Raw genomic sequence first — 25,418 nt, 5'->3', positions numbered from 1 at the left:
AGCACTCACAGAGCTTGAATGTAGGAGGTCAAGCAGTGAATTAATTGTTCACTTGCTGCCACACAGAGATGATTTATGCCTGCTTGGAAGGCTGACCTCTGCCAGCCTTGAATGCTGCACATTTATTGCGATTTGTTTTCATTTTTAATTGATATCATTTGTTAGTAGAGTGGGAAACAGCTGTTAATTACCACGTGGAAAGAGGTGGAATTTATCTTCATTAACCAGGGTGCAGGACTGTTTGTGTCCCTTGTTCCAGCACTGTTTTAGATCTGGACTCCCATTCTCATCATCACTTGCAACATCCAAAGTTCTGTAACCCTTCTTTAAGGCCACACTTGGATATTTGCTGGAAAAATCCTGAGACCACATAGAAATGGGCACTGCTGGGGGATAAATCCAGGCCATCAGGAGATGCTGATTCCACTCAGCTTCCAGAATTGGCTTCGATTTTCCAGCAGACTCAACTGAGCCCTTTGGAAAGGTTTTAAAGGTTTTCCTCCTGGCATTGCTGATGTTTCACTCCTGGCTGCTCCACTGCTGGTTTATGACTTCCTCTGGGTTGTAAAATCCTCTGGGGATCCTCCAGGGTGAGAGATAACATGGCTGGCTGTCAGAGCCCTGTTGCTCCAGCAGTTTAGAAGGGTTAATAATTCTTCTGCCTGTGCTGAGTTGTGTTTTTTCACACTCTGGACATCTCAGGAAAGGTGGCTTTTAAACCAGCATCCTCCTGCCTGTGTTCTTATTTTTCCTTTATTGCAGGAGCTGTAGCTGCTGGAGGTGCCATCTTATTTTAAATAACAATCAATCCCTGAATAATCCATCTTCCCTTGCTACCAGCATCTCTTGTTTCCCTCCAGGTCTGCAGCATGAAGGAATATTCAGAGTGTCTGGGTCACAGGTGGAGGTGAATGACATCAAAAATGCATTTGAGAGAGGTAAGGAGGAGCCCTTGCAATACCCCAGGAATTATTACAAGTGTGTGGATTTGTGTGAATCCTCAGAACTGCCCTGGGTGCAGCCCAGCCCTTTGTGTTGCTTTGATTTTTGTGGCTCTCCCAAACACCTCCCTGGTGCTCATTAACCTTGAATTCTCAGTTGTTTGTGTTGTGCTTTGTACCCTGTGGAGTGTCTGGATAATAAATATTCTGAGTTCAATCTCCTCTCATGTCTGATAGCTTATTGATTGTTTGCAACACTAAAGGACGTCGAGGATTTGATGATGAGGTGGAACTGCACTTTCCTCCCCTCTCCCCCAGCTCTTTGTGTGCTGCAGGATGAATTTCCATGTTTATTTATTTTTTTTGTTTTTGTGTTGTTAAGACACAGCTTGGCTACATTTATTCCAAATACCAGCGAGGCAGAGAGGAACATTTCAGGAGAGTTTTAATTTGAAGTAGCTTTGAATAGATTGGATTTTTCTCTGGGAAGAGCCATTCCACACAAAGACAGGAGCAGTTGGAGCCTCATCAGCTCCTTGCTGGGCTGTTCTCCCTGGTTCAGAGGAGCTGCTCAGGCACTCCCTGGGTCACTGGGAACAGCAGGGCTCTGTTCATCCCTGCAATCCCTCCTTCCCCAAGAGCAGGATCCGTGGTTTTCAGTGTTTTTTCAGTATTTTTCTGTGTTTTTCAGTGGTTTTTCTGTGTTTTTTCAGTGTTTTTCAGTGTTTTTCTCTGCTTGCTGCTGCAGGAGATGGGCACTCATCAATTAGGCACAGTTTATTTTGTTTTTTGGGGGATATGTTTAATGAGCAATATGTGATGGGTGGTGTCACCTGTCCTCAGCTCCACCTGCCTGAGAGAGAAACCCTCAGGAGCAGAGGAATCAGGAATGTGTGTCAGAGTCAGGAAAAGCATCAGGATCAGCTTTTTGTATAAAAAATACCAGCCTGGGGAAAGAAAGACCCTATACAGAAATAAAAAAGGATTTTTTTCTCCCTTCATCTCACTTGTCTCTGTGATGTAGAGGATGCCAAAGTTACCAATGAGGTCCCTGCAGTTTATTACTTCATCCAGAGCCCTTGGTGGCAGTTAATGCCAGGGATAATGCTCAGGTTTGGAGTGGCCCATTTATTATCCCGTGTGTTATTAAGATAATAGGCAAGCTTTGGTAATTTCAGTCACATAATGGATATATATAGCTTCAATTTGAGGATTGCCCCATCATTAAATCTAATTATGGCTGATAGGGAGTTTCCCCAGGGAACAGCTCCTTGAGTGAGCATCTTCCCTTTGGTGATGCAGACAAACCGTGCTGGATCTGCTCAGCAAACTGTCCCAGAAACATTTCCCACCCCAGTGTGGGGTGTCTGCACCACCTGGGCCAGGTGTGAGATGGTCAGTGTCCCTTTGGGTGTCCCCTGTGTCCCCTGGGCCAGGTGTGAGATGGTCAGTGTCCCTTTGGGTGTCCCTTGATCCACCTGGGTCAGGTGTGAGATGCTTCTGTGTCACCTGGGCCAGGTGTGTGATGATTTTGTGTCCCTTGGTCCACCTGGGCCAGATGTGTGATGCTCAGTGCTCCTCTGGGTGTCCCCTGTGTCACCTGGGTCAGGTGTGTGATGATTTTGTGTCCCCCTGGATGTCCCTGCATCACCTGGGCCAGGTGTGATGTTTGTGTGTCCCCTGTGTCCCCTGGGCCAGGTGTGTGATGCTTTTGTGTCCCTTCACCACCTGGGCCAGGTGTGTGATGCTTTTGTGTCCCCTGGGCCAGGTGTGTGATGGTCTGTGCCCCTCTGGGTGTCCCCTGCATCACCTGGGCCAGGTGTGTGATGCTTGTGTGTCCCCTGTGTCCCCTGGGCCAGGTGTGTGATGATTTTGTGTCCCCTGTGTCACCTGGGCCAGGTGTGTGATGATTTTGTGTCCCCCTGGATGTCCCTGCATCACCTGGGCCAGGTGTGTGATGCTTTTGGGTCCCCTGTGTCACCTGGACCAGGTGTGTGATGCTCAATGGCCCCCTGGGTGTCCCCTGTGTCACCTGGGCCAGGTGTGTGATAATTTTGTGTCCCTTCACCACCTGGGCCAGGTGTGTGATGATTTTGTGCCACCTGGGCCAGGTGTGTGATGCTCAGTGGCCCCCTGGATGTCCCTGCATCACCTGGGCCAGGTGTGTGATGCTCGTGTGTCCCTTGGTCCACCTGGGCCAGGTGTGTGATGATTTTGTGTCCCCCTGGATGTGCCTGCATCACCTGGGCCAGGTGTGATGCTTTTGTGTCACCTGGGCCAGGTGTGTGATGATTTTGTGTCCCTTGATCCACCTGGGCCAGGTGTGTGATGCTCAGTGCTCCTCTGTGTGTCCCCTGTGTCACCTGGGCTGGGTGTGTGATGCTTGTGTGTCCCCTGGGGGTGACAGGTGTGTGATTCTTGTGTGTCCCTTGATCCACCTGGGCCAGGTGTGTGATGCTTCTGTGTCCCCTGTGTCACCTGGGCCAGGTGTGTGATGCTTGTGTGTCCCCTGGATGTCCCCTGTGTCCCCTGGGCCAGGTGTGTGATGATTTTATGTCACCTGTGTGATGCTTTTGTGTCCCTGCATCACCTGAGCTGCAGTTTGGGGCCTGCCTGAAGCTCCTGTCAGGTGTGGAGCTGTGATGTTCTCACCTGTGACTTTTGGCTGTCCCTGTGTCCCTGGGGTTTTCCCAGCCAGGCTCTCTGTGCCTCTTGCAGTGCAGCTGGGCTGGGTGGGATTGACACAAATCCTTTTTTATTTCCTGCCCTGCTCTGATTTTTCTCTCCTTGCTCTGAAGGGGAGGATCCCTTGGCTGGGGACCAGAATGACCACGACATGGATTCCATAGCAGGGGTCCTCAAGCTCTATTTCCGAGGCCTGGAGCACCCCCTGTTCCCCAAGGACATCTTCCATGACCTCATTGCCTGTGTCAGTAAGTACAGGAAGAGCTGGAAACAAATAGGATTCATTTTTCTCATCTCCCACCTCTCCCTTCTCCTTTCCCCCATTTTTCCTGGCTCCAGGGTGAGTTTTTGGGGTTTTTTTTTGGCTCTGTGTGATCCAGTCTGGGCAGTCACCTTTTCACAGCCATCCTTGCTCTGACATGAATGAACAAGGAGAGAGAAATTCAGAGTTTGAAAGGCTGAGTGATGGGTTTTTGTGAGACAGGGCTTGGTGACAGGATCCTTTTAAAAGAGAATAAAGCAAAAAAAGCCTCACTTGTGTGAGATAATCTTGAAGAGCTGTCATCAGAGCATTTTAGAAGTGCCCTGTGTGAGGCAGGGATCAGCAGCAGGGCTCCTGCCCTGTCCTTGCCCTGGATATCTGCTGCCCTGCTCTGTGTGCTGGCCCCAGTGACAAGGTGGTTTTTATTCATACTCCTTTTAGCTTCACACCCCCAAGGGACCCTCCTGCTCCAGCATATCAATCACTCACAGCGAGCTGGGAGCATTTTTCATGCTTCCTAAAGGTGCTTCTGCCAGGCTGAGGGTTGTTTGTGGTTTCTCTATGTGAACAACATCGTTTTTAAGTGGCCTGGCTGTTGCTGCATCGCCCAGAACTGAAGAATGATTGCATTGTCCAAGCAGAGAAATGGCCAAAGAGAAATGGCCTTTGAGGGGCAGCCTCTGAAGAGAGGAGATCACTGAGGAGAGGTGGCCTGTGCTTTCCTGCTGCTGATAAATGCATTTCCAGATTTGTGTTATGTGCAGAAACAAAATCCTCTTTTCCCCCCAAGTGAGCTCTCCCTCCTGAGCTGGTTTGTGCTGCCCCCATCTTCCTCAGAGGGGCTGCACACAGAGCCCTCTGTCACCTTTAACTCTGCACACAGAGCCCTCTGTCACCTTTAACTCTGCACACAGAGCCCTCTGTCACCTTTAACCCTCTCAGTTTGAGGGTTCCACACTCCTCACACACCCCTGGAGGAGCCAGGTGACATCCAGAGCTCCCAGGGAGCCTCCCACTTGTCCAGGGATTTTTTCTGCAGCCAGATCCCATCCTGCTGGTGCTCTGCAGAGCAGGGGGCAGTGGTGGCACTGGTGGCACTGGGCTGGGCTGACCCTGCTGCTCTCTGTCCCTGCAGCCATGGACAATCTGCAGGAGCGAGCGCTGCACGTGCGGAAGGTGCTGCTGAACCTGCCCAAGAGCACCCTGATTGTCATGAGATACCTCTTTGCCTTCCTCAATCAGTGAGTACCCCTGGGAGCAGCTGCAGGGCCTGGGATGAAGGTGGAATTGCTGAGGATGGGCAGGGCAGGGATCTTCCTCCATCCCAGGCTGCTCCTGTCCAGCCTGGCCAGGGATCCAGGGGCAGCCCCAGCAGCCCTGCACACCCTCACAGGGGGAATTTATTCCTAATATCTCATTTAACCTCCTCTCTTTAGTTTAAATCCATAGCAGGGAGGTCCTGCTGTAACCCTGGTCTTGAGCTGGGCTGCAGGTGGGGTCTGAGCAGCAAAAACAGAGAAGAAATAAAATCTAATATTAAAGTCAGCACCCAGAGCTTTCAAACTCCCTTTGCAGGAAGAAATAAAATCTAATATTAAAGTCAGCACCCAGAGCTTTCAAACTCCCTTTGCAGGAGTAAATTCCCTCAGTGAATTCCATCAGTGTCTCACTTTTCACCTGGATCCAGAACATTTGTGTCCCAGAAAGGCCAAAGCAAAGCTGAGCTCAGCTGTGTGTGCTGAGCAGGGGATGGTGAGGATGAGGATGATGATGAGGAGGATAATGGTGATGATGAGGATAATGGTGATGATGAGGATAATGGTGATGATGAGGATGATGATGATGAGGAGGATAACAGTGATAATGAGGATGAGGATGATGGTGAGGATGAGGATAATGGTGATGATGAGGATGATGATGGTGATTTCTGCTTCTCACCCTCCTCCCCACCTCTGTTTTTTTTTTGCAGTTTATCTCAGTTCAGTGAAGAGAACATGATGGATCCCTACAACCTGGCCATCTGCTTTGGGCCCACGCTGATGTCAGTGCCCGAGGGCCATGACCAGGTGTCCTGCCAGGCCCATGTCAATGAGCTGATCAAAACCATCATCATCCAGCACGAGAACATCTTCCCAGGGGCCAGGGAGCTGGAGGGCCCTGTCTACAGCAGAGGTGGAAACACAGAGGATTACTGGTGAGATGCTCAGAGCAGAGCCATGGCTGGGTGTTTATCCATGGATTAGGATGCTGCAGTTGTGTTGGCTAATTTGGGATTGCAGCATCTGGCCCAGCCTCTCAAAAATCTGTTTTTTAGCAGCAAAGATGGCTCTGGTTTCTCTGGAGAGCCATCAGCTTAAAAGAAATAAGCTGGTATAAAGTAGCTGTTCAGTTGTCAAACCTCACTCACTTATCTTGAAGGGCAAGGTTGTGGAGGGATTTTCTTGGATGTTCTGCTTTGGTAGCTGCCAAAATCAATCTCTTTCCGTTGTTTTGTGTCCTTTTTTTATTTTTTTTTCCCTGCTTTTTCCCTTTCTCCCTGCCTGTCTGGAGTGCCTTTGCTTCAGACACAGGGGTCACTTGCAGCTGAACCTCCAAGGCTGTGGCACAGTTGAATTGTGGAGGGGGAGGGAAGAGGCAGGAATGCAGAATCCCCATTTCCATCAGCCTGGAGCTGCAGAGCCCCGGCCACGTGCTCAGGCTGAGAGCACATCTGGAAGCAATTCAGGCAGAGCAGCTCCTGTCATCTGGGGGGGAAGGAAAGGAGGGCTCTGCTGTGCTCCCTCTGAGGATCAGCAATGTTCATTTGTGTCCCACTTCTCCCCCCATGGCTCCTGCTCTCCTCCAGCCTCACAGCAATGGCCAGGATTCCTGTCGTGCTCTGAAATAAATGGGTTTTTTTACATGAAGTCACTGTGGTGACAGAGCAAGCCTTGTTTCCCTGGCTTGTCTCAGAGCTGTGGGATCACTCCTCCTTCAGAGGCTCCTCCAAACTCACTGCTGTGTGCACAGGACTTGCCAAAACCTTTTGGAAATTCTCTTAATTTCACCCCTCTCTCTGATGTTTTTAGCTGATGTTAGATATGAAGGAATTGCAGGAAAAAAAAAATAATACTTATGGCCTTCAGGAAACACATAATTTGGACGTGAAGAGGTTTTGTCCCATGAGGTGAAGGGAATAAAAGTGGGGGTGTCAATGCACAGAATGTGCTGGGGGTGATGTCAGGGAGGGAGATAAGGGATGGATGAGTCAGGAGCTGCAAGAACCCACAAGGATGATGGCTCCAGCCCCTGGCCCTGCACAGACACCCCAAAATCCCCCCCTGGGATTGCTCCTGGAACCTTTTCCAGTGCCCACCCCCTGTGGGAGAAGAACCTTTCCCAAAAATCCATCCTGGCACAACCCAAACCCTTCCTCATCTCCTGCCCCAGAGATCAGAGCTGCTGCCAATTCCTCCCCACCTTCAGGGTGACACCAGCAGCACCAGGCAGGGCTCAGGCAGCAGCAGGGAGAGGATTTTGGTGGAAAATGCTGCTTTTCAGGAGGCCTGGCAGGGGACAGGCACGTGGGCTCTGCGCGGGGCTTGGCTGAGCTCGACATGACTTCACAGTCTGGGTGAAACTTTAGCCCTCGGTGCTGCTTCCTCCTGGGGCCTCCAGCTGGCTTCAGAGGCTTCTGTAAAGTTTATTAAGGAGCACAAAGGCCTTGCAGAGGATGGGGAAGGTTCAGTGCTGAGGGGGATGCTGGGCAGCCCGGTGTCCTGCGGATTAAGCAGAAGGAGACGCCGGAGCTGCTCAGACATTTCACCCCTGCTCCTTTTTCTGTTTTCCTCGTGTTTCCAAGAGCACAGGAGGTGGATTGCCAGGGGGAGAGCACTGTCCAACCGTCATCACTTCTTTTAACCATTGCAGGGCCGAAATGAGGGATGAAATTACTAAAAATCCCCTTTAAGGAGCAGCAGTGTGAGAAGGCAGCAGAGGAGTTCTGTGGTGGAAGATGAAGAGCAAGCACTGGTTTTTAGCCCTGTTTTTCCTCCTGGGAGGAGCAGGCAGGGCTGCCAGCTGGCAGCACCTCTGTGGAGCTGCTTGGGAGAGGCAGTGGATCCTCTTCCAGTTTCCTTTCTGCTCCTGTCCAGAGGGAGCTGCTCGTGGAGCTTCTTACAAAAACATAACCTTGGGTTGCCACTTGTTGTCTGTTGATCCTTCCAAAGCTTTCCCTCATGCCAGACATAAATGAGCCCTCTTGGTAGTTCAGGTGCTCTGGAATCTTTATTTACAGGCAGCTAATTGGGCTGTGGGAGTTGTTGAGAGGAATGAATGGGACATTTAAGATGGTGATAAAAGGGATGGAGGGAGATGACAAACACAGACCTGGAAATATCATCATAAATCCAGGAAGGATTTCCCCCAGGAAGTTGCAGCTTTGTCATCAGCCATCTAATGAGCTAATTAGAGCAATGGAGAATGCAGCCAAGGGAATCATCCTGGCAGGGCAGGGAGGAGCTGGACCCAGCCTGGCACTGCTGCCTGAGTGCTCAGCATCTCCAGAGCTCCAGGCTGGGAGATGTGAGGCTGGACTTTGCTGACAGCACTCAGAAGGGGTCACCAAGATGTTTGCTTTGGCTGATCAAACAAGGATTTGATTTTTTTTACCCACAGCAATTTCAGCACGTGCAGAGGAATCCACAAATTGTCTGCAGCAGCAGAACCCAAGCCCTGACTCCTGGTGGGGATTCCCAGTTACATCTGATTGCTTTCCAGCATGTTCCCAGTTCTGATTGCCTTTCCAGGCTGCTCCCAGTCCTGCCTGCTCGTTGGCCACCAGGGATGTGAGTTCCCAGCAGCTGAAGCTGTTTCCTTGTGTTGCAGTGAGAGCCCCCACGGAGAGAGAGCCCTGGCAGAGGATTCGGTGCAGGATGTCACAGCTGAGCACCACACCAGTGACGATGGTAGGGGCTGTACTGGGGGAACTGGGGCAGCCTGCCTGGGGGAGGCAGGGCTGGCTGGGCCTGCTTAAAATAAAGTTTAAATCAGAGCATTGTCACAGGAAGGATAAAGGTGTGGGATCAGTGGGACTCTCTGGAGTTAACTCAGAGTTTTGCAGTGTCCCATCTTTTCCTGGAGTGTCAGCAGGAGGCTGGATGTGTTTGTGTCCCCTCCCAGTCCCCTCTGCCTGTGCCAGGCATTTCCATGCTCAAAGCCTCAGCCCTTCAAGCAAAACAAACCCCAAACCTGCTTGTCCTCCACTGAGAGCAGAGAATCCTCAGGGCCTCTCTCAGAGACCATTTCTGGATTTCCTTAAGGAAGCTCAGTTCCATTTCATGTCTGATCAGTGAAAAGAGGCACCAAGGCTGAGAATTCCAGGATATTTCCCAAAGGAAAGGGTGACCCTGCAGTTGTGAGTGTCCCTGACACATCCAGAGCCTCCTGCTGGGATGGGGAGCATCCAGAGCAGAGCAAGGATGGATGATGATGATCCCTGGCACCCTGAGCAGGCTGAGCACCAGGGCAGGACCTGGGTTTGTTCCTGAGTTCAGAGCCTTGGCAGCTGTGGAACTTCTGGGCTCATTGCAGAGGTGGGAAGCAGAATTCCCTTCAAATTTGGCATCCTCCTTTCTGAGCTGGCCTTCAGGAATTTGCTCAGTGGCCCTGCCAGGTGCTCCTGTGCTGCAGCAGCTGCTCCACAAACCCATCCCTGGCATCCCTGGCTCCCACTGGGCTCACAGCTCACTGATCCTGCAGGTCTGTCCCAGCCTGAGCCATTCTCTGTGACCCTCTGGTGTTCCCACACCAGGGAAAGGAAAGGAAAAAGGAGAGGAGAAAGGAAAAAGGAGAGGAAAAAGGAAAGGAAAAAGGAGAGGAGAAAGGAAAAAGGAGAGGAGAAAGGAAAAAGGAGAGGAGAAAGGAAAAAGGAGAGGAGAAAGGAGAAAGGGAAAAAGGAGAGGAGAAAGGAGAAAGGGAAAAAGGAGAGGAGAAAGGAGAAAGGGAAAAAGGAGAGGAGAAAGGAGAAAGGGAAAAAGGAGAGGAGAAAGGAAAAAGGAAAAAGGAGAGGAAAAGGGAGGAAGGAGAAAAGGAAAGAAATCACTTTTTCCTCAGCAAGGGCTGGCACTGGCACTCCTCTGCAGAATTGAGGAAAGCACAGAGCCTTGGGGAATGAAACACAGCATCACTTCCCTGCCTTGAACAGACTGCTCTGTTTGACAAGTGGGAGCTCTGAAAAATGCATGGAAATGTGTCTGAGAGCTTGGATCTGTGAGAAGGAGCAATTTAAGAGCTGTGAGGAAGGACAGGCCCCCTCATCCCCCAGCTGTGAGTCCTGGGACAGAGCTGCAGCCTGCTGTGAACTTGGGCTGCTTGTGGCTGGGGTTTTTAGATTTTTTGGAGGGCAGAGATGAGAGAAGGACACTGCTCTGCAGCCTCTGGAGCTGGGCTGTGTGGGGCCCTGAGCAAGGTGAAGCTGGGAGGGGATTTGGATGGAGTCCTGCACCTCGGTGGAATATTCCATAGGAAGCTTTTGGGAGGCAGCACTTGGCCCTGAGGCAGAGGAGGCAGCTGGGGCTGTCTCTTGTGTGGTTAATTAAGGAGTCTCCTGCTAATTGGGCTGTGCAGTGTCACACCCTGGTCACACCCCAGCTTCAGCTCCACCCTGGAGCTTCCTGGGGCTTTTCCCTCCTTCAGATGGGACCAAACTCCTGCAGCTCTTTGGGGAGGCTGGGGTTAATGTTCCCAAAGTAAAGCTGTCCCCACTGCCACCCCCACTGCAGGAAGGAATTTTGGGGTGAGGGGAGAGGTCGTGTTTGGCAGAGCATCTGTGCAGCTCATCAGCCTCCCTGAGCTGATCTGACACAGGTAGGAGAGGTCACAAGTGCTGAAAGACAAGCAGATTGTGTGTTGGTTAAATTATAAATACCAGTGGAAATGTTTTAATCTGCTGCTTGTCTGCCCAAGCTGTCAGACTGGCAGGGGGAATTGTTTGGCTTAGCCTTTCTGCTCTTCATTCACACAGTTTTCTTCTCTGAGCATAAGTGTAAGTAGGAAAAAAGCTACTGGAAATTAAAGTCTAAAATCAGTCCTCTGGAGAAAAGCCAGAGTCCTAAGAAGCAAATTGGAAACATAAGAAACCTGAGTGCCAGGCTCATCTGGAACAATAAACACTTGTTAATGAAGCAGATGGAATTCACCAAGCCACACTCCATCCCCTGCCCCACTGCAGGGGGACACCAAAACCAGAATTGTTGGGGTTTGGTGCTGTTGGGACAGGCTGGCAGGAGCCAAACCCAGAGAGCCACAAGCTGCCAGCACAGGCCAGGCTTTTCCCTCCTTTCTAAACCCCAGAGTGATAAATGGGATTTGTGTGAGTCTGGAATGGGGGCTCTGAGAGAGCTCTGAGCTCTCAGGTTTGTGATGGGGGGGTTGGTGGGGTGGATCTCAGATCCTGTTGCTGACTGCCCTTGGTCACTCAGTACTGGGTAATTTTGGGGGAGATTTTTCTGCTGTGCCCCCTCAGCCTGGCTGAGCAGCTCCAGATGCATTTACAGCATCATTTTCTCAAGCCCTGGTGCCACCTTGCAGCCTGCAGGCAGCTCCAGTTCAGAGCACACCCTGTCCCAAGGAAAAACTGCAAAATCTGTGCCTCACCTTTGGCTTTCCAGCCCATTTTATTTTTCTCTTGCTGTGTGGAAGCTTCCTGTGGTGCAGAGATCTCTGTGTGGAGAAGCAGATCTCTCTTTGATCAGGGGAGAGGAACCACAAATCTCTTTCTGCAGGAAAGAACTCAATTTCCATGGATTGCTTGGCTGCATTAAAGCTCCTTTAAAGTAATTAGAGGGAGCCCACTGGGGCTGTGTGGTTGAGCTCATCTCCATCCCCCTGATCCCTGCCCACAACCAGGAGCTGCCTTAATACACATTCACACTCCAGATTCTTTTCAGAGCCTTAAAAAATAATCCACAGGAATTCCACATTGATTTTCCTGAGTGTCTTAAATGCCCTTATTGTGCCTGTGTATAATCCCAGAGCCCTGCAGGGGCCTGGATTAGTGGCAGGGCATGGCTGGAGCTCCTTGTGAGCTTTGCAGGGGTGGGCACAGAGCAGCCCAGGGAGCAGCTCTGTGTCCTCAGCAAGCCCAGCTCTGCAGGATGTTTTCCTTTGCTTCCATGGAGGAATAGCAGGGCCTCCCACCGTGCCACAGTTCTGCTCCCCTGGGTCAGGTGAGCCTCACAGGCAGCAGAAATTTCCTTCTGAATAGCTGCTTTATTTCTGGAGCAGCTGGGAATGAGAGGATGTTTCCCTCCCCTGCCTGCCCAGGGCTTTCACTTCAGCTGATTTAAGGAACAGAACCACGGGCAGATTTTTGTCTGGAATGTTCCTGATTGCTTCCCACCTCTGAAACCCTTCTGCTTTTAATGAGCCCCTAATTCTGCCCTTGCCACTTCCATCATTGTTGGCTTGGATTGCTCTGAGGGGGGTTAGGGCTTGGAAAATACAAATGTGCCCTCTGTGAGGTAAAGGATGAAACGGCAACATCCTTCAATTTTGGGGTTCCCCTCAGAATTCTGCTGCCTTAAGAGGGAAGGAACCCTTAATTTTTAATGAACCCCTAATTCTGCCCTTGCCACTTCCATCATCGTTGGCTTGGATTGCTCTGAGGGGGGTTAGGGCTTGGAAAATACAAATGTGCCTCCATGTAGGGATGAGGTAAAGGATGAAAATGCAACATCCTTCAATTTTGGGGTTCCCCTCTGAATTCTGCTGCCTTAAGAACACTTTGTCCTCCCATTCTCTGGTTTGTGGCACATGTAAACTGACTGCTCACCTGAGCCCAGGTGTTCAGTGCACTGTGACTTATTTCCTTCTGTCTCCTGGAGTGTGAGCCTTTTGATTTTGATGAAACCCTTTTGATTTTAATGCAACCCCTAATTCTGCCCTTGCCACTTCCATCATTGTTGGCTTGAATTACTGTGAGGGGATTCAAGGCTTGAAAAATACAAATGTGCCTCCATGTAGGGATGAGGTTGTGGTCTGGACTCTCTGTTGAACCTGAGCCCACCTGTGCTGTTTTAGAGTCTCTGTGTTGTTTTAGAATCTCTGGGTTGTTTTAGAGTCTCTGTGTCCCAGCCCCAGCACCAGAAAGAGTCAGGAGACTCTCCTGTTGTTCCCAGAGTTGTTTATTTTATCTCATCTCAAAGTTCTTTCCCTGCCCAGCCCAGGTCCGTTCCCAGCTCAGCCCCAGGCACTGCCCACCCTGGGTGGGATTATCTTTTTATACTATAAACTACATAAACATTATTTACAATTATCTTCCAATACCTATCACTTACATTGTACAGTCTGGTTCTGCTCTAAACCAATCTAAAAGTGCCAACATCACCCAAAAGATGGGTGCAGGAAGAAGGAGAAAGGACAGAACATGTCCAGATTGCTCCATATTGACCCCAGACCCTTATTATAAATAATCCTGAAAACTTACTTTTTCACCTTATAATAATCTAACTTACAAGTCACAAAAAATAAGTAGAGTGTAATTCTTCATGTAAAGGTGGTAATTTTTCCCAGGGAGAGAAATCCAAGGCACAGGGGCTGGTGAGGTTCCTGAGCCCCCTCCCTGGGTCTTGAGCTGTTCAGGGAAGCCTGAGGGATGTCTTGAGTTCCCACATGAGGTAAAGGATGAAAGTGCAACATCCTTAAGTTTAGGGATCCCCTGTGAATGTTCTGCTTCCCACCCTGTGTGCAGAAGGAGCACTTTGCCCTCTCCATGCTCTGCTCATGTTACCAGGTGTTCAGTGAATTGTTGTTTGTCCCTTTCCATCCCCTAGAGTGTGAGCCCATCGAGGCCATAGCCAAGTTTGACTACCTGGGCAGGACTGCACGGGAGCTGTCCTTCAAGAAAGGAGCCTCCCTGCTGCTGTACCAGCGAGCCTCGGACGACTGGTGGGAGGGACGGCACAACGGCATCGACGGGCTCATCCCCCACCAGTACATCGTGGTGCAGGACACGTAGGTCACCCCTGCACCCCCAGGGCACCTGGGGGGCCTCACACAGGGGGGAGTTCAGCTGTGCACACAGCTCTGAGGGGTGGAGGAGGTGTTGTGGTGGTTGATGGAGGAGGGGGGTTTTCCATAAGGGGGAATTGGGATGCAGGAGGGAAGGATTGGACTGGGTGATGTTAGTGTGGGGAGGAATTGTGCCCTGGGAGGGTGGGGGAGCCATGGCACAGAATGCACTGAGAAGCTGTGGGTCCCTGGAAATGTCCTGTGGGTCCCTGGGAGTGTCCTGGGGGTCCTTGGAAGTGTCCTGTGCGTCCCTGGGAGTGTCCTGTAGATCCCTGCAAATGTCCTGTGGGTCCTTGGAAGTGTCCTGTGGCTCCCTGGAAGTGTCCTGGGGGTCCCTGGAAGTGTCCTGTAGATCCCTAGAAATGTCCTGGGGATCCCTGGAAGTGTCCTGTAGATCCCTGCAAATGTCCTGTGGGTCCTTGGAAATGTCCTGTAGATCCCTGGGAGTGTCCTGTGGGTCCCTGGAAGTGTCCTATAGATCCCTGGGAGTGTCCTGTGGGTCCCTGGGAGTGTCCTGTGGGTCCTTGGAATTATCCTGTGGGTCCCTGGAATTGTCCAGTGGATCTCTGGAAGTGTCCTGTGGATCCCTGGGAGTGTCCTGTGGGTCCTTGGAAGTGTCCAAGGCCAGGCTGGACGGGGCTTGGAGCAGCCTGGGACAGCAGGGATGTCCCTGCCCTGGCAGAGGGGTGGAACAAGGTGATTTCAGTCACTTCCATCAAACCATTCAGTGATGGAAGGAGCTGTGGTGATTCCCCAGACCCTCACCCCGTGTAGATTTGCCCAGTGCTGTGCTGGAAATCCTGCTGTTCCTGCTGTGCTTGTGACACCCTCCCCTCCTCCTTCCTAGTGAGGATGGGATGTCGGAAAGGTCCAGCCCGAAGTCAGAAATAGAAATAAATTCTGAGCCACCGGAGGAAAAAGTGACAGCCAGAGCTGGTGCCAGCTGCCCGAGCGGGGGCCACGTCGCAGATATTTACCTTGCAAACATCAACAAGTAAGAGCAGCCTTGCATTGTTTTCCCTGCCTGTCCAGAGCTTGGTGATGAGTGCAGTGAAATGCTTCCTTCCCTGAGAAAGGTTCATTAACAGCACTGCCCATTCCTCTCTGCTTGCCCCTCTTTTAACTCACTCACATTTTGCTGTCCCCTCTCTGTCACTCATTGAAACCCCACTGGCTTCTCTTCCCTGTCTCCAAGGTGCCATCTGGTCCTGTTATCCCAAATATTTTATTTTTTTTTTCCCCCCAGCCCTGTTTGATGTGCTGAGCAGGCAGAGGAAGGGAGGGCAGTGTGGGATGAGCTCTCGTGTCGTTGTCCCCATCCCTCCTCGTGTTCTGTGATCTGTCACGTCTCCCCCACATCGACCACGTCCTGTTTGCTGGGGTGGGGGGACAGTTCCTGCAGGAAGCTGTGTCCCAGTTTGTGATAAATGCCATACCTGCAGTCCCACCATCTGGCACTGCCTTTGTTTCTGCAGCCCTGCTCACCTCGGGTTACTAACCATATGCTTGCAGTGGAACAGCACAACCCCCTGTTGCTCTAACCTTGCCTCCTCCACCAGAAATTGTTGCTTTAGCCAACACTCAACATAATAAAAAGCTGGAAAATCAAGCTAGTAGCAGACTAAATTCCATGATCTGTTAAATAATTTTTCTAGACAGGCTTATCCCCCGTGTATTTCTGATTATTTCCTTCATGTTAAAACCCCCACCCCTCTGCAGTGTGCAGGGTATTATGTGATAATGACAGTTTGATGGGAGGGGATGTTCTAAACCTTCAGTTAATTTAACACAATCTAGTCTATAAAGGCATTAGCACAAAAGCATCCTTTTAAAAGGTTTGGACCCTGCTCATGGCCTTCCTGATGGGATTCAGCAGAGCTCCACTGATATCTGGGAAGCTGAGTTAATCTGCATCAGCTTGGGCTCTGGGCTTTCTTTTGTGATATTTGCTGTCTGAGCCTCTGGAGTGGCCATTCTGCCAGTTGTGGAGAGATTTGTGTAGTGACAGCCCTGGGCTGGAGCTTCCCCTCCTGCTGGCCTTGCTAGAGTTGTGTCTTGTGGTTTTCAGAAGCCTGGGGAATGTCCACTCCAGTTTTTGGGGTTTTTTCCCCCTTTACTAGGGAACCTGATATTTAGCAATAAGTAGCATAAGACTCATTTTGTTGTTTTTTCTTTAGGAATGAATCTTCTGACCTATGTGTGAACAGACTTGAGCAAAATTAAATCAGATGGTTTCGCAATGACAGTTGTGCCACCCACTGAATTATTATTTGGATGCCAAAATCCTACTGGAGTTAACACTTTCTTGCAGTTATTCATGGGGCTGGTGCTATATATAAATGGATCCTTCCCTGTATAATGGATGCCAAGCTTCAGACCTATGGCATAAAGTATTCTGCTGCATTGGCCTTGCCATGATTTGAGTGGAATCGTGCTGTCAGACCTCATGGTGCTGGGGTAGAAACTAAATTCTTTGGACCAGTTCATCCATTTGACATCATCCCTTTGGTTTATCTGTAGCCCTGCATAGATAAAGCCTTGTGGTCCTGCCAAAGCCATGAAAAAGAACCATCTCTTACCACCAGCAAACATTGGAAATGATCATTGACCCCAAACTGGGGGTCTTTGCTTGCTGATCTCTGAAAATAATAACTTGATGCCTTGGGCCAGGAGCTTAGTAGACTTATACTGTGTCCTCCAGTCAAAGATTGTAGCTCTGCTCTTGGAATGTAATAAAAACACATCATCAAAACCTGTCGATGGCACGGAGGGTTTTTCTTTTTTTTTTTGTTTTTTTTTTGTTCCAGTATAAATTCTTCTCCTCTTGACCAAGTTAATCACGTTCCACCCAAGTTTTCTGGTTTTGCTATGAATGTGCACAGCTGCCAGGACTCAGCCTTCTTGTTAGAAGCGTGAAACTGGAATGATTTATAATTTATAATTATTTCACCGTACCGCAATCACTCCTCAACCCCCTGGGTCTGTTTGTAATCTGGGTACCTCTGTGTCTCTTCCCATTGTCCTGTGTGTTGTTTTTTTGGGGGGAATATCTTCAAATGCCAGCCCTGTTCCTGCTTGTATTGACTTGTTTTGCTTTTGTGACTGAAGGCAAAGAAAGAAACCAGAGTCAGGCAGCATCAGAAGAGCGTTCCGTCAAAGTGACAGCCACGGCCTAGGTAGTTCCCTGGCAGAACCAGCCTCCCCCGGAGCCATAGCCGGTTCCAGGCCCTCATCTCAGCCCATTATGAGCCAAAGCCTTGCCAAGGAGGTTCCAGACAAATGCTCCATCAGTGGCCACGGCAGCCTCAATTCCATCAGCCGGCACTCGTCGCTCAAGAGCAGGATGGACAGCCCGCAGATCCGCAAGGCTGTCACGGCCGGCCGCTCCAAGAGCTTCAACAACCACCGGCCCGTGGACCCCGAGGTCATTGCTCAGGTGGGCAGCAGCTCCTGGGGAGCCTCAGGAGGCTCACAGGGTGTGGGGGGCTCTGGTGGGTGTGAAATTAAAACCAGCGAGAGAAGTCAGAAATACAATTTAATAGGGAAAAAAAAGAAAGAGGAAAATAAAATACAGTAATTTCACGATTATAAGCCGCACTGAGTATAAGCCGCACTTCTGGGTTTCAGCAACTTTTTGTTTTTTTGTCCATACATAAGCCGCACCTGATTATAAGCTGCATGTTACAATACAGAGTGTGATAAAAGGTATCTGTTCTATCACCATCTGTTGAGGGTGGGGCAGTGATCCTGATCTCTGTGGGAGATATTCTGCTAATGGGCATCCATTGAAACCAGCTGGGGCATTGTTCTTTATCCCATGGGATATCTCCTGTTCATGGCCATGGTTTATAAACCAGCTGGGGCAGTGTTCTTTATCTCCATGGGATATCTCCTGTTCATGGCCATGGTTTATAAACCAGCTGGGGCAGTGTTCTTTATCTCCATGGGATATCTCCTGTTCATGGCCATGGTTTATAAACCAGCTGGGGCAGTGTTCTTTATCTCATGGGATATCTCCTGTTCATGGCCATGGTTTATAAACCAGCTGGGGCAGTGTTCTTTATCTCATGGGATATCTCCTGTTCATGGCCATGGTTTATAAACCAGCTGGGGCAGTGTTCTTTATCTTTTCACAACCCATCCTTCCTCCAGCCAGTCATTTTCTGCTCATGGCCATTGAGTCCCACTGTGGCACTGATAAAATTACTGCATCCCATTGGGAGTTGCTCCAGCCAGGGGGAAGAGCCCAACATTTCTTACCAAGATAAAAACAGAGGTTTTGGGGCACTAAGGGAGCCCCTTTCTCCACTGGACTCCAGAGGAAAACCGGATTTCTCCACATCCCCACTGGAGCTCCAGAGGGAAACTGCACCTTGTACAGGAGCACTGCTCCAACTGAGCCACATCTGTCACTGCAGGAGGATGCAGCCACCACGGGATGGGACTGCTGCCAACACCCTGCCTGACGGGTGTCAGGTTGTACTCTGACTGTGTCAGGGTTTGGGGTTTGTTCTTTGTAGTGCTGTATTTCTATTTTAATTTCCCTAGTAAAGAACTGTTATTCCTAATTCCCATATCTTTGCCTGAAAACCCCTTGATTTCCAAATTATAATAATTTGGAGGGAGGGGGGTTACATTCTCCATTTCAAAGAGAAGCTCCTGCCTTTCTCAGCAGACACCTGTCCTCCAAACTAAAGCAGCAACTTTTCATTCTCTGTCCATATATAAACCACACCTGATTATAAGCTGCACTTTGGGTTCGGACCAAAATTTTAGTCAAAATGGTGCAGCGTATAATGGTGAAATTACTGTACATGCAACAGTTCAAAAGAAAAAGCGCTGGCAGAATGAGAATAGAACCTGACACCCTGCTGGTTAGGGGGGTGGTATCAGCCCAGATAAAGTGATTTTCTTAAGCAGTGATCCTGTAGAAATCCTGGGAGTGATCCTGGTAGCTCTTGTCCTCTGGAAACCGGTGGGAAAAGGCAGCTTTGGTGTTCCAAATCTCAGTTTTTATTTAGGTAGGAAAGGCTTGGCTCCTCCCCTGGGTGGAGCATCTCCCAGTGGGATGATGGAATTTTATCAGTCATGCACTGGAACTCAATGGCCCATTAAGGATGGGTTGTGGAAAAGGAAAAGAGCATTGCCCCACCTGGTTTTTAACATCTGGCCCATTAACAGGAGATACCCACAGAGATAATCACTGCCCCACCTGGTTTTTAACACCCCAGACTCGCCTGGATGTGTCCCTGTGTCACCTCCAGGTGACCCTGCCTGGGCAGTGGGTTGGACTCCAGAGGTCCCTTCCAACCCCAAGCATTCTGTGGTTGTCTCAGTGCAAAATTAATTTTAATTAAGGACACAGCCCCACTCTGGCCTTTCATCCTCTGCTTTCCTGAGGGAAGATAAACACTCAGGTCCTTCCTCCAGAAAAAACTTGGCCCTTTTGTTACCCAGAATTTAATCTCAGCACTAAAAAGCCCCATTTCAGAAAGTGCCACAGATTCCAAAGCTGTCAGCACAGAATTAAACAATCAGAATCTCAAGACATGAGAAAAATGAAGTATTTATTGTGGATTTAACACAGTCTTGGTGTGGCATGGGAAGCACATGGAACAGCACAGCCCAAATAAAAGCAGGCTGATTTTACTGGAATTTGTATTTTGCCATTTTTGAGCACCTTGAGCCCATTTGTCACAGTGGAAATGTGCAGCTCCTGTTGTCTCCGTGGTTCCCTGTCCTGCCCAGGCTTTGGTTGATATAAATCAGATTCTTTGTTTTTTCAATTAGGCTCTGTCTGAAATTGTTCTGTCTCCTCTCCCTGCCAGAACCTTCACTCCATTGTTTCACTGGAGAAGAGTCTGGGGACAAAAGGAAAGAGGAGGGGAAAATAAATAAAAAAGAGGAGGGAGGAAAACCCAAGCTGTGTTAAATCAGTGTTTTTCTCTGTAGTATCTGCTCAAACACCATCCAATAACCATCTTACATATTTCCCCAACTTCTTAACAAAAATCTGCCTGGCCTCAAGATAGAGTGGGAGGTGTCAGATTTCTGCCTGTGCTTTCTTCCACCATTCCTTGAGTGATTTACCTTCCCCACCCCCTGAAAAGGCTCTGAGGAAGCTGGAAAGCTGCAGCCAAAAGTGTGAGTCACAGCCAGGCTGAGCTCTCCTGCTCCCCAGGGAGTTCTGTGCACCACGGGCTCTCCAGCAGGTCCTGAGACAAAAACCCTGTGCTTTCAGCTCAGAAATTCTCTTTAGATTGATTTCTTAGTAACTGTAATACTTTTTAAGAGGAAGGAGAAGTGCCAGTTTAGGTTTCTGCACGTGCTTCTGACATCTTCTGTGTTTTCTAAAATTCTGAGTCCTGTGAAATACATTTCTGGGAACAGCTCAGCAGGAAAACCAATGAGGCAGCAAGAGCCCACGAGGATTTCAGCATTCAGTGTGTGGCCCATCAGGCAGAATCAGCCAGCAGTGCTCCCTTCAGGAATTTACTCTCCTGAATCTCAGTGCCAAATAAATGCACCAATGGGCACCAGTGCTTTGGTTTCTGTTCAGTGCTGTAATTTGGGGGTTTACTTTGAAGTCTGGGCAGCATCAGGAGCAGTGAGATTAGCATCAAGGCAGCGCCAGCAATTGCTGGAAAATTTTAGTGATTATTGGCTGCAGGATGCTGCACGGTTTGATCCTTGACCTGAGCTTGGTGTGTTTAAAAACCAAAAACACGCTGAAAAAATCTGTTTTTTGTCTGGATTGTTCCTTCACCGGGCTCCTCTGCTGTGCTTGCAGGACATTGAAGCCACCATGAACTCAGCCCTGAACGAGCTGCGGGAGCTGGAGCGGCAGAGCAGCGTCAAGCATGCGCCCGACGTGGTGCTGGACACGCTGGAGCCCCTCAAAACATCCCCGGTGGTGGCCCCCACCTCGGAGCCCTCCAGCCCCCTGCACACCCAGCTCCTCAAGGACTCGGAGCCGCCCTTCCAGCGCAGTGCCAGCACTGCTGGGGACATCCCCTGCACCTTCAGGCCGGTCAAGGCGGTCAAGGTGGCGCCGCAGGTGAAGCCGCCGGCCACGCGGCCCAAGCCGGCCGTGTTCCCCAAGAGCAGCGCCACCAGCCCCGGGGTCACCTCCTCTGCAGCCCAGCAGCCCCCTGACAAGTCCTGTACTGTGTGATGCTGCTCTCCAGGCACGGCTGTTCCACGTGAGGACTCTGTTAAGGACCTTGGGGTTTTTTTTATTTAAGGTGGGAGCTGCTGGGAGCTCCTGAGCGGCCGCAGCCTCGTCCCACGTCCCCAGGACAGCTCCTGCCACGCTTGGCACATCCACAATCCACGATCCACTGTGAAGCTGAGCAGGAAAACACCAAGGGATGAGCAGGAAAGCACCAAGGGATGAGAAGGAAAGCACCAAGGGATGAGCTGGACTTTGCTTTCCACGCCTCGTTCGAGTGTTTGGCCGCTGGAAGGAACATTTGGTGGTGTCCTGTTCTGGGATGCTGGTGTAGTGACTTCTGTATTCTGTGTTTCATTTATCACAGGGAAACGATAGGATAGATTTTAGTCTGTTGCATGTTTTGGTGCCACTGGTTACGTGGAGCTTGGACATGCCTATTTCTTGTGCATTATTATTATTATAATTATTATTATTCCGTCGCCCGCTGGTGCCACGGTGGTTTAGGGTCTGTCTCGACTTCCATCACATCCTCTGGTTCTGTTTGTTTGCTCCCCACTCCTCCCTCTCAGGGCCTTTGGCCATCCAGCCTCATGCTTTTGTTGTCATGGAAAAAAATAGTTTACCCTGGAACACTGGTAGGTTTTGTGGAGTTCTACGTAAGATGTGTCTGTGCAAATGTAAACAAACGCGTTCCTGAGCTCTGGGAGCACAAGAAAGAGCCCAGTTGTTGCTTATGGACAATCCTCACTGCTTTCCCCCTTGGCTCTCCCATATTTAAAAGCAGCTTTTTTGTTTCCAGTGTCATTTTCAGCCCCTGGGCTCTGATGTGGTGTTTGCTCTCGGGAGACTGAATGTAAAAAAACAAACAAAAAAAAAAGAAATAATTTTGAAAACAAGCATCCTCTGCTGGGAGCCCATCCCCAACACACACTCTGCTGGTTTGCCCATTGCTCAGGACAGATCCTGACCCCCATCCCAGCGCCAAGCACTGTAAAAACTTCTCCAAAACTTCTCTCAGGAGTTCTCAAGCTCCCTGCCTTGTCCCTCTGTGCTCCTCTGGGAGCTGCCCTGGGGATCTCTGCTCTTATAGAGCAGTGCAGGGAGCGCTGCTGGGGACAGGGTGTGACAGCACAGTGGCCTCTGAGTGGCTTCCCTGCAGGCCTGACCTGTGAATGAATGAATTCTTTGCTATTATTTGTATTTATCCCTAGCCAGCAGCCTCCACGGACTCTTTTGTACTCCCCTGGGAATTCTCTGCAGTGCCCACATTTATTTAATTCCATAATTAAAAGGCTTGTGCCACTTAGGAGTGGAGACTGGCTGACCCTCAGCTCGCCTCGTTGCTCAGCTTCTCCAGGATTTCAAACAAGCTGCACCTCTTAGGCTTCCATTCAATCAGGAATTCAGGACAGGAGAAGAAAAATCATTTTTCTCACCCGTTCAAGATGAGTTTCCTTTCATTCTTTGGGTTCCTGGTGACTGCAAAATCAGTTTAATTGGCACTTAGAAAAGAAGAAACACAGAAGAGTTGCTGAAATGTCCTTTTGGATGTTGAAATGTCCTTTTGGATGTTGGAATGTCCTTTTGGATGTTGGAATGTCCTTTTGGATGTTGAAATGTCCTTTTGGATGTTGGAAAAACGGAGCAGGGTCTCCCTGCAGCCCTGTCCATTCCCACACGCACAACCCCCCTCTACAGAAGCAATCAATCCACAATTAATGACTTTCCACCATTAATGACTTTCCACAATTAATGACTTTCCACCATTAATGACTTTCCAAAAAGCTTCCTCTGGGCCCTGAAGGAAGGCCATGCAGGAGCTGGGGAGCACTGGGCAGGTTTTGGTGAGAACTCCTCCCCAGGTACGAGTGTGACTGTCCCTGCCCCTCCAGGAGATGCCACCAGCCACCTCTGCTCTCAGGTTCTGATGGACTTCCACCACCAAGGAATCACTTGTTCTTTTGGGGAGAAAAAGAAATGAATAAAATCATTAAACTTGTGATTTTTTTGCTCAGGCAGAACTTTCTGGCAGTTCCTTTTTAGTAAGAAATTTTGGGTTTTTTTGATTTATTTTCTTTATGGGTTTTTTTTTTGTTGTTGTTGTTGGTCTCAAATGACCGAAGTTAATCTGTGTCAAGAGCAGGATCTCTGTAAATTGACTTTGCCTCATTTTAATGCCTTATTTTCTTTCTATATTTTTTAATGCCTAGCATTCAATATTCCTAAGAATAAGTGTTCAGCCACGCACAGCACATTGGAGGAGCTGCTCTTTTCCAGCTTCAAGGTCTGAAGTGTGGAATGAGATGGAAACAAAACAAAAAAAAATTAAAAAAAAAAAAAAAAAAGACTTCAGGTTACTGTAACAGCAACTGTCTGTATCTGAATTATTCCTGTGCTTCTCTAGCATCCACAGCTCTGGGACAATCCTGCTGCCAAGGATATGGAGCAACCCAACTGGAATTCTGGTGTGCACTGTGATTGACACAAGCAATAGCACAGGATGAAGCTCGTCCTTCCTCTTCCTCTCACTGGGGGGATGGAACGAGGAAATCACAAAATAATGGGGAAAAAAAGGAGATTTTCAGCTTGTCCACCTCACCCTGAGCACACGAGGATTTGCAGGAGTGTTCTGCTGGAGGAAGGAGGAGCTGGAAATGTTCCCTCCCTGCAGGAGCAGAGTGGACACAGTGGTTGGCTTGGGGAGGTACCAATGTCACAACTTCATATCCTGAAGGAATTTTAGCTCTTCCACGGAAATCCTCTTTCCATGACTTTTCCTGTAACGTCTGTGTCAAATGTAAGGAGAAAAGAAGTGTTTGATAACTGGAATTATGTCTGTCTGTTCCATAGTGCTTTGTATGAACCTTGTTCATCAGGTGTTGGATTGAAATAATCCAAAGCAAAAAAAAAAAAAAAACAAAAAAACTTTTAAAATGAAACACGGTTTTAGGTGATCAATCTGAATGGTTTCTGAAGCTGGGTTATTTCCCTAGTTGGGAATGGAGCAGTTTGCTTTAACCATTGCTTAATTTCTGCCTCTCTGAGGTCCTCCAAAGTTTATGAATTGTAAATTTGTCCTTCACGTCCGAGCAGTGGGACACGATCAAACCCTCTCACTTTATCTCTACTGGGTATTTTATTGCAATGAAAATGAGTAAATAATTAGAGTGCACTGTGACAGCAGAACAAAAAAAAAAAGAAAAAAAAGTTGTTGTATATGTCTGTATTTTGATACCTGTTCAAAAGGAGTCTTTGGGTTTCCTGTGCTGAATACCTCATGTGTTGGGTTTTGGGAGTTTTTGTTGATTTTTTTTTTTCCTTTTTAATTTTTTTTTCTCTTTTTTAAGGCAAGATTGTTCTTGCACAAAAGTAGGTTAAGATAACCGAGTTCTCATAAATTTATTTACTGAATCAAAAACACTTCAGCTTGGCAAGAAATCCCATCTGTTGTAATTCCCCACCTTGCACTTGTTAAGGGACACTTGGAAGAGCTCCAGCAATACTGGGACAGGAGAAGTTCACTGCAGGTGGAGTTTGCTGCCTTATTTCTCTTCTTCTCTGTGTCAAAAACCTCAAATTCAGCGGAGCATGGTGCAGGTTTGGGGATTTTCTTGTGGAAAAATCATCATGTCTGGTTCTCAGTGCTTCAGATCCTCCCTGGGGACGTGGATGGGGAGACTGGAACCCTCCCTGGGTGGGGAGGGGACACTTGAGGAGGTGATGAGGGATCAGGAAGGATGGAAACAGGCCCCAAAAATCCCCCTGGGCACAGCTGGGTGGGTTCCAGGAGAGGCTGAGCTCAAACTTGAGGTGGGAGGGGAGGGATGGAGGTGCCCCTGTGCCCCCAGGTGTGGCCAGGTGAGCACCTGTGCTTGGCAGGACCAAGCCCTGGATGGAGAGGGATGTGCCCAAAGTACAACACTCACCTGTGAGCCACAGGGCAGGAACTGCTTCAAAAACTGGTTCAAAAACTGATTCAAAAACTGCTTCAAAAACTGCTTCAAAACTGCTTTAAAACCACAGGAAAACAGGAGCATTGGGGCACTTCCATCACTTGTGGCCTGTCCAGAACAGAAAACTGAGTTTAACAAGCCAGGGATTTATTTATTTTGAGATTTTTTAGCTTTCACAAAAATAACCAGCCCTTTTTTTTTGGGCTTTTCTGGCCTTGGCTGACGCCCCACGAATGCAAAAGGAGGGAATCCTTCCCCCAGGGCCAGCCCTGGGGAGCACCAAGCACCTCATGGACTGAACTTTGGGCTTGGAGCTCTTCCCACATCGGCTCCCTGATGTCTCTGTGTCCGTG

General features: G+C 49.3%; 1 protein-coding gene across 4 annotated transcripts in view; it reads left to right on the top strand.

Moving 5' to 3' along the window:
* Window positions 1–22,686, top strand: part of SRGAP2 (SLIT-ROBO Rho GTPase activating protein 2) — a 98,991-nt gene extending 76,305 nt beyond the window's left edge. For 3 of the 4 annotated variants that reach the window (XM_033080036.2, XM_033080034.2, XM_033080035.2), the window contains exons 15-23: window positions 861–938; window positions 3,740–3,874; window positions 5,024–5,129; window positions 5,858–6,082; window positions 8,755–8,834; window positions 13,701–13,881; window positions 14,786–14,932; window positions 17,047–17,374; window positions 20,729–22,686. In XM_033080036.2, coding sequence (XP_032935927.1) covers window positions 861–938; window positions 3,740–3,874; window positions 5,024–5,129; window positions 5,858–6,082; window positions 8,755–8,834; window positions 13,701–13,881; window positions 14,786–14,932; window positions 17,047–17,374; window positions 20,729–21,112 — 1,664 coding nt within the window. In that variant the 3' untranslated portion in view covers window positions 21,113–22,686. The other variant, XM_033080037.1, reaches the window with a different exon arrangement.
* Window positions 22,687–25,418: the final 2,732 nt, after the last annotated feature.

The sequence above is a fragment of the Catharus ustulatus genome, chromosome 25 (assembly GCF_009819885.2).
Source record: "Catharus ustulatus isolate bCatUst1 chromosome 25, bCatUst1.pri.v2, whole genome shotgun sequence".
In the NCBI taxonomy this organism is placed as follows: Eukaryota; Metazoa; Chordata; class Aves; order Passeriformes; family Turdidae; genus Catharus; species Catharus ustulatus.
Note: the sequence above shows the minus strand (reverse complement) of the source record. Positions and strands in the feature narration are given on the sequence as shown.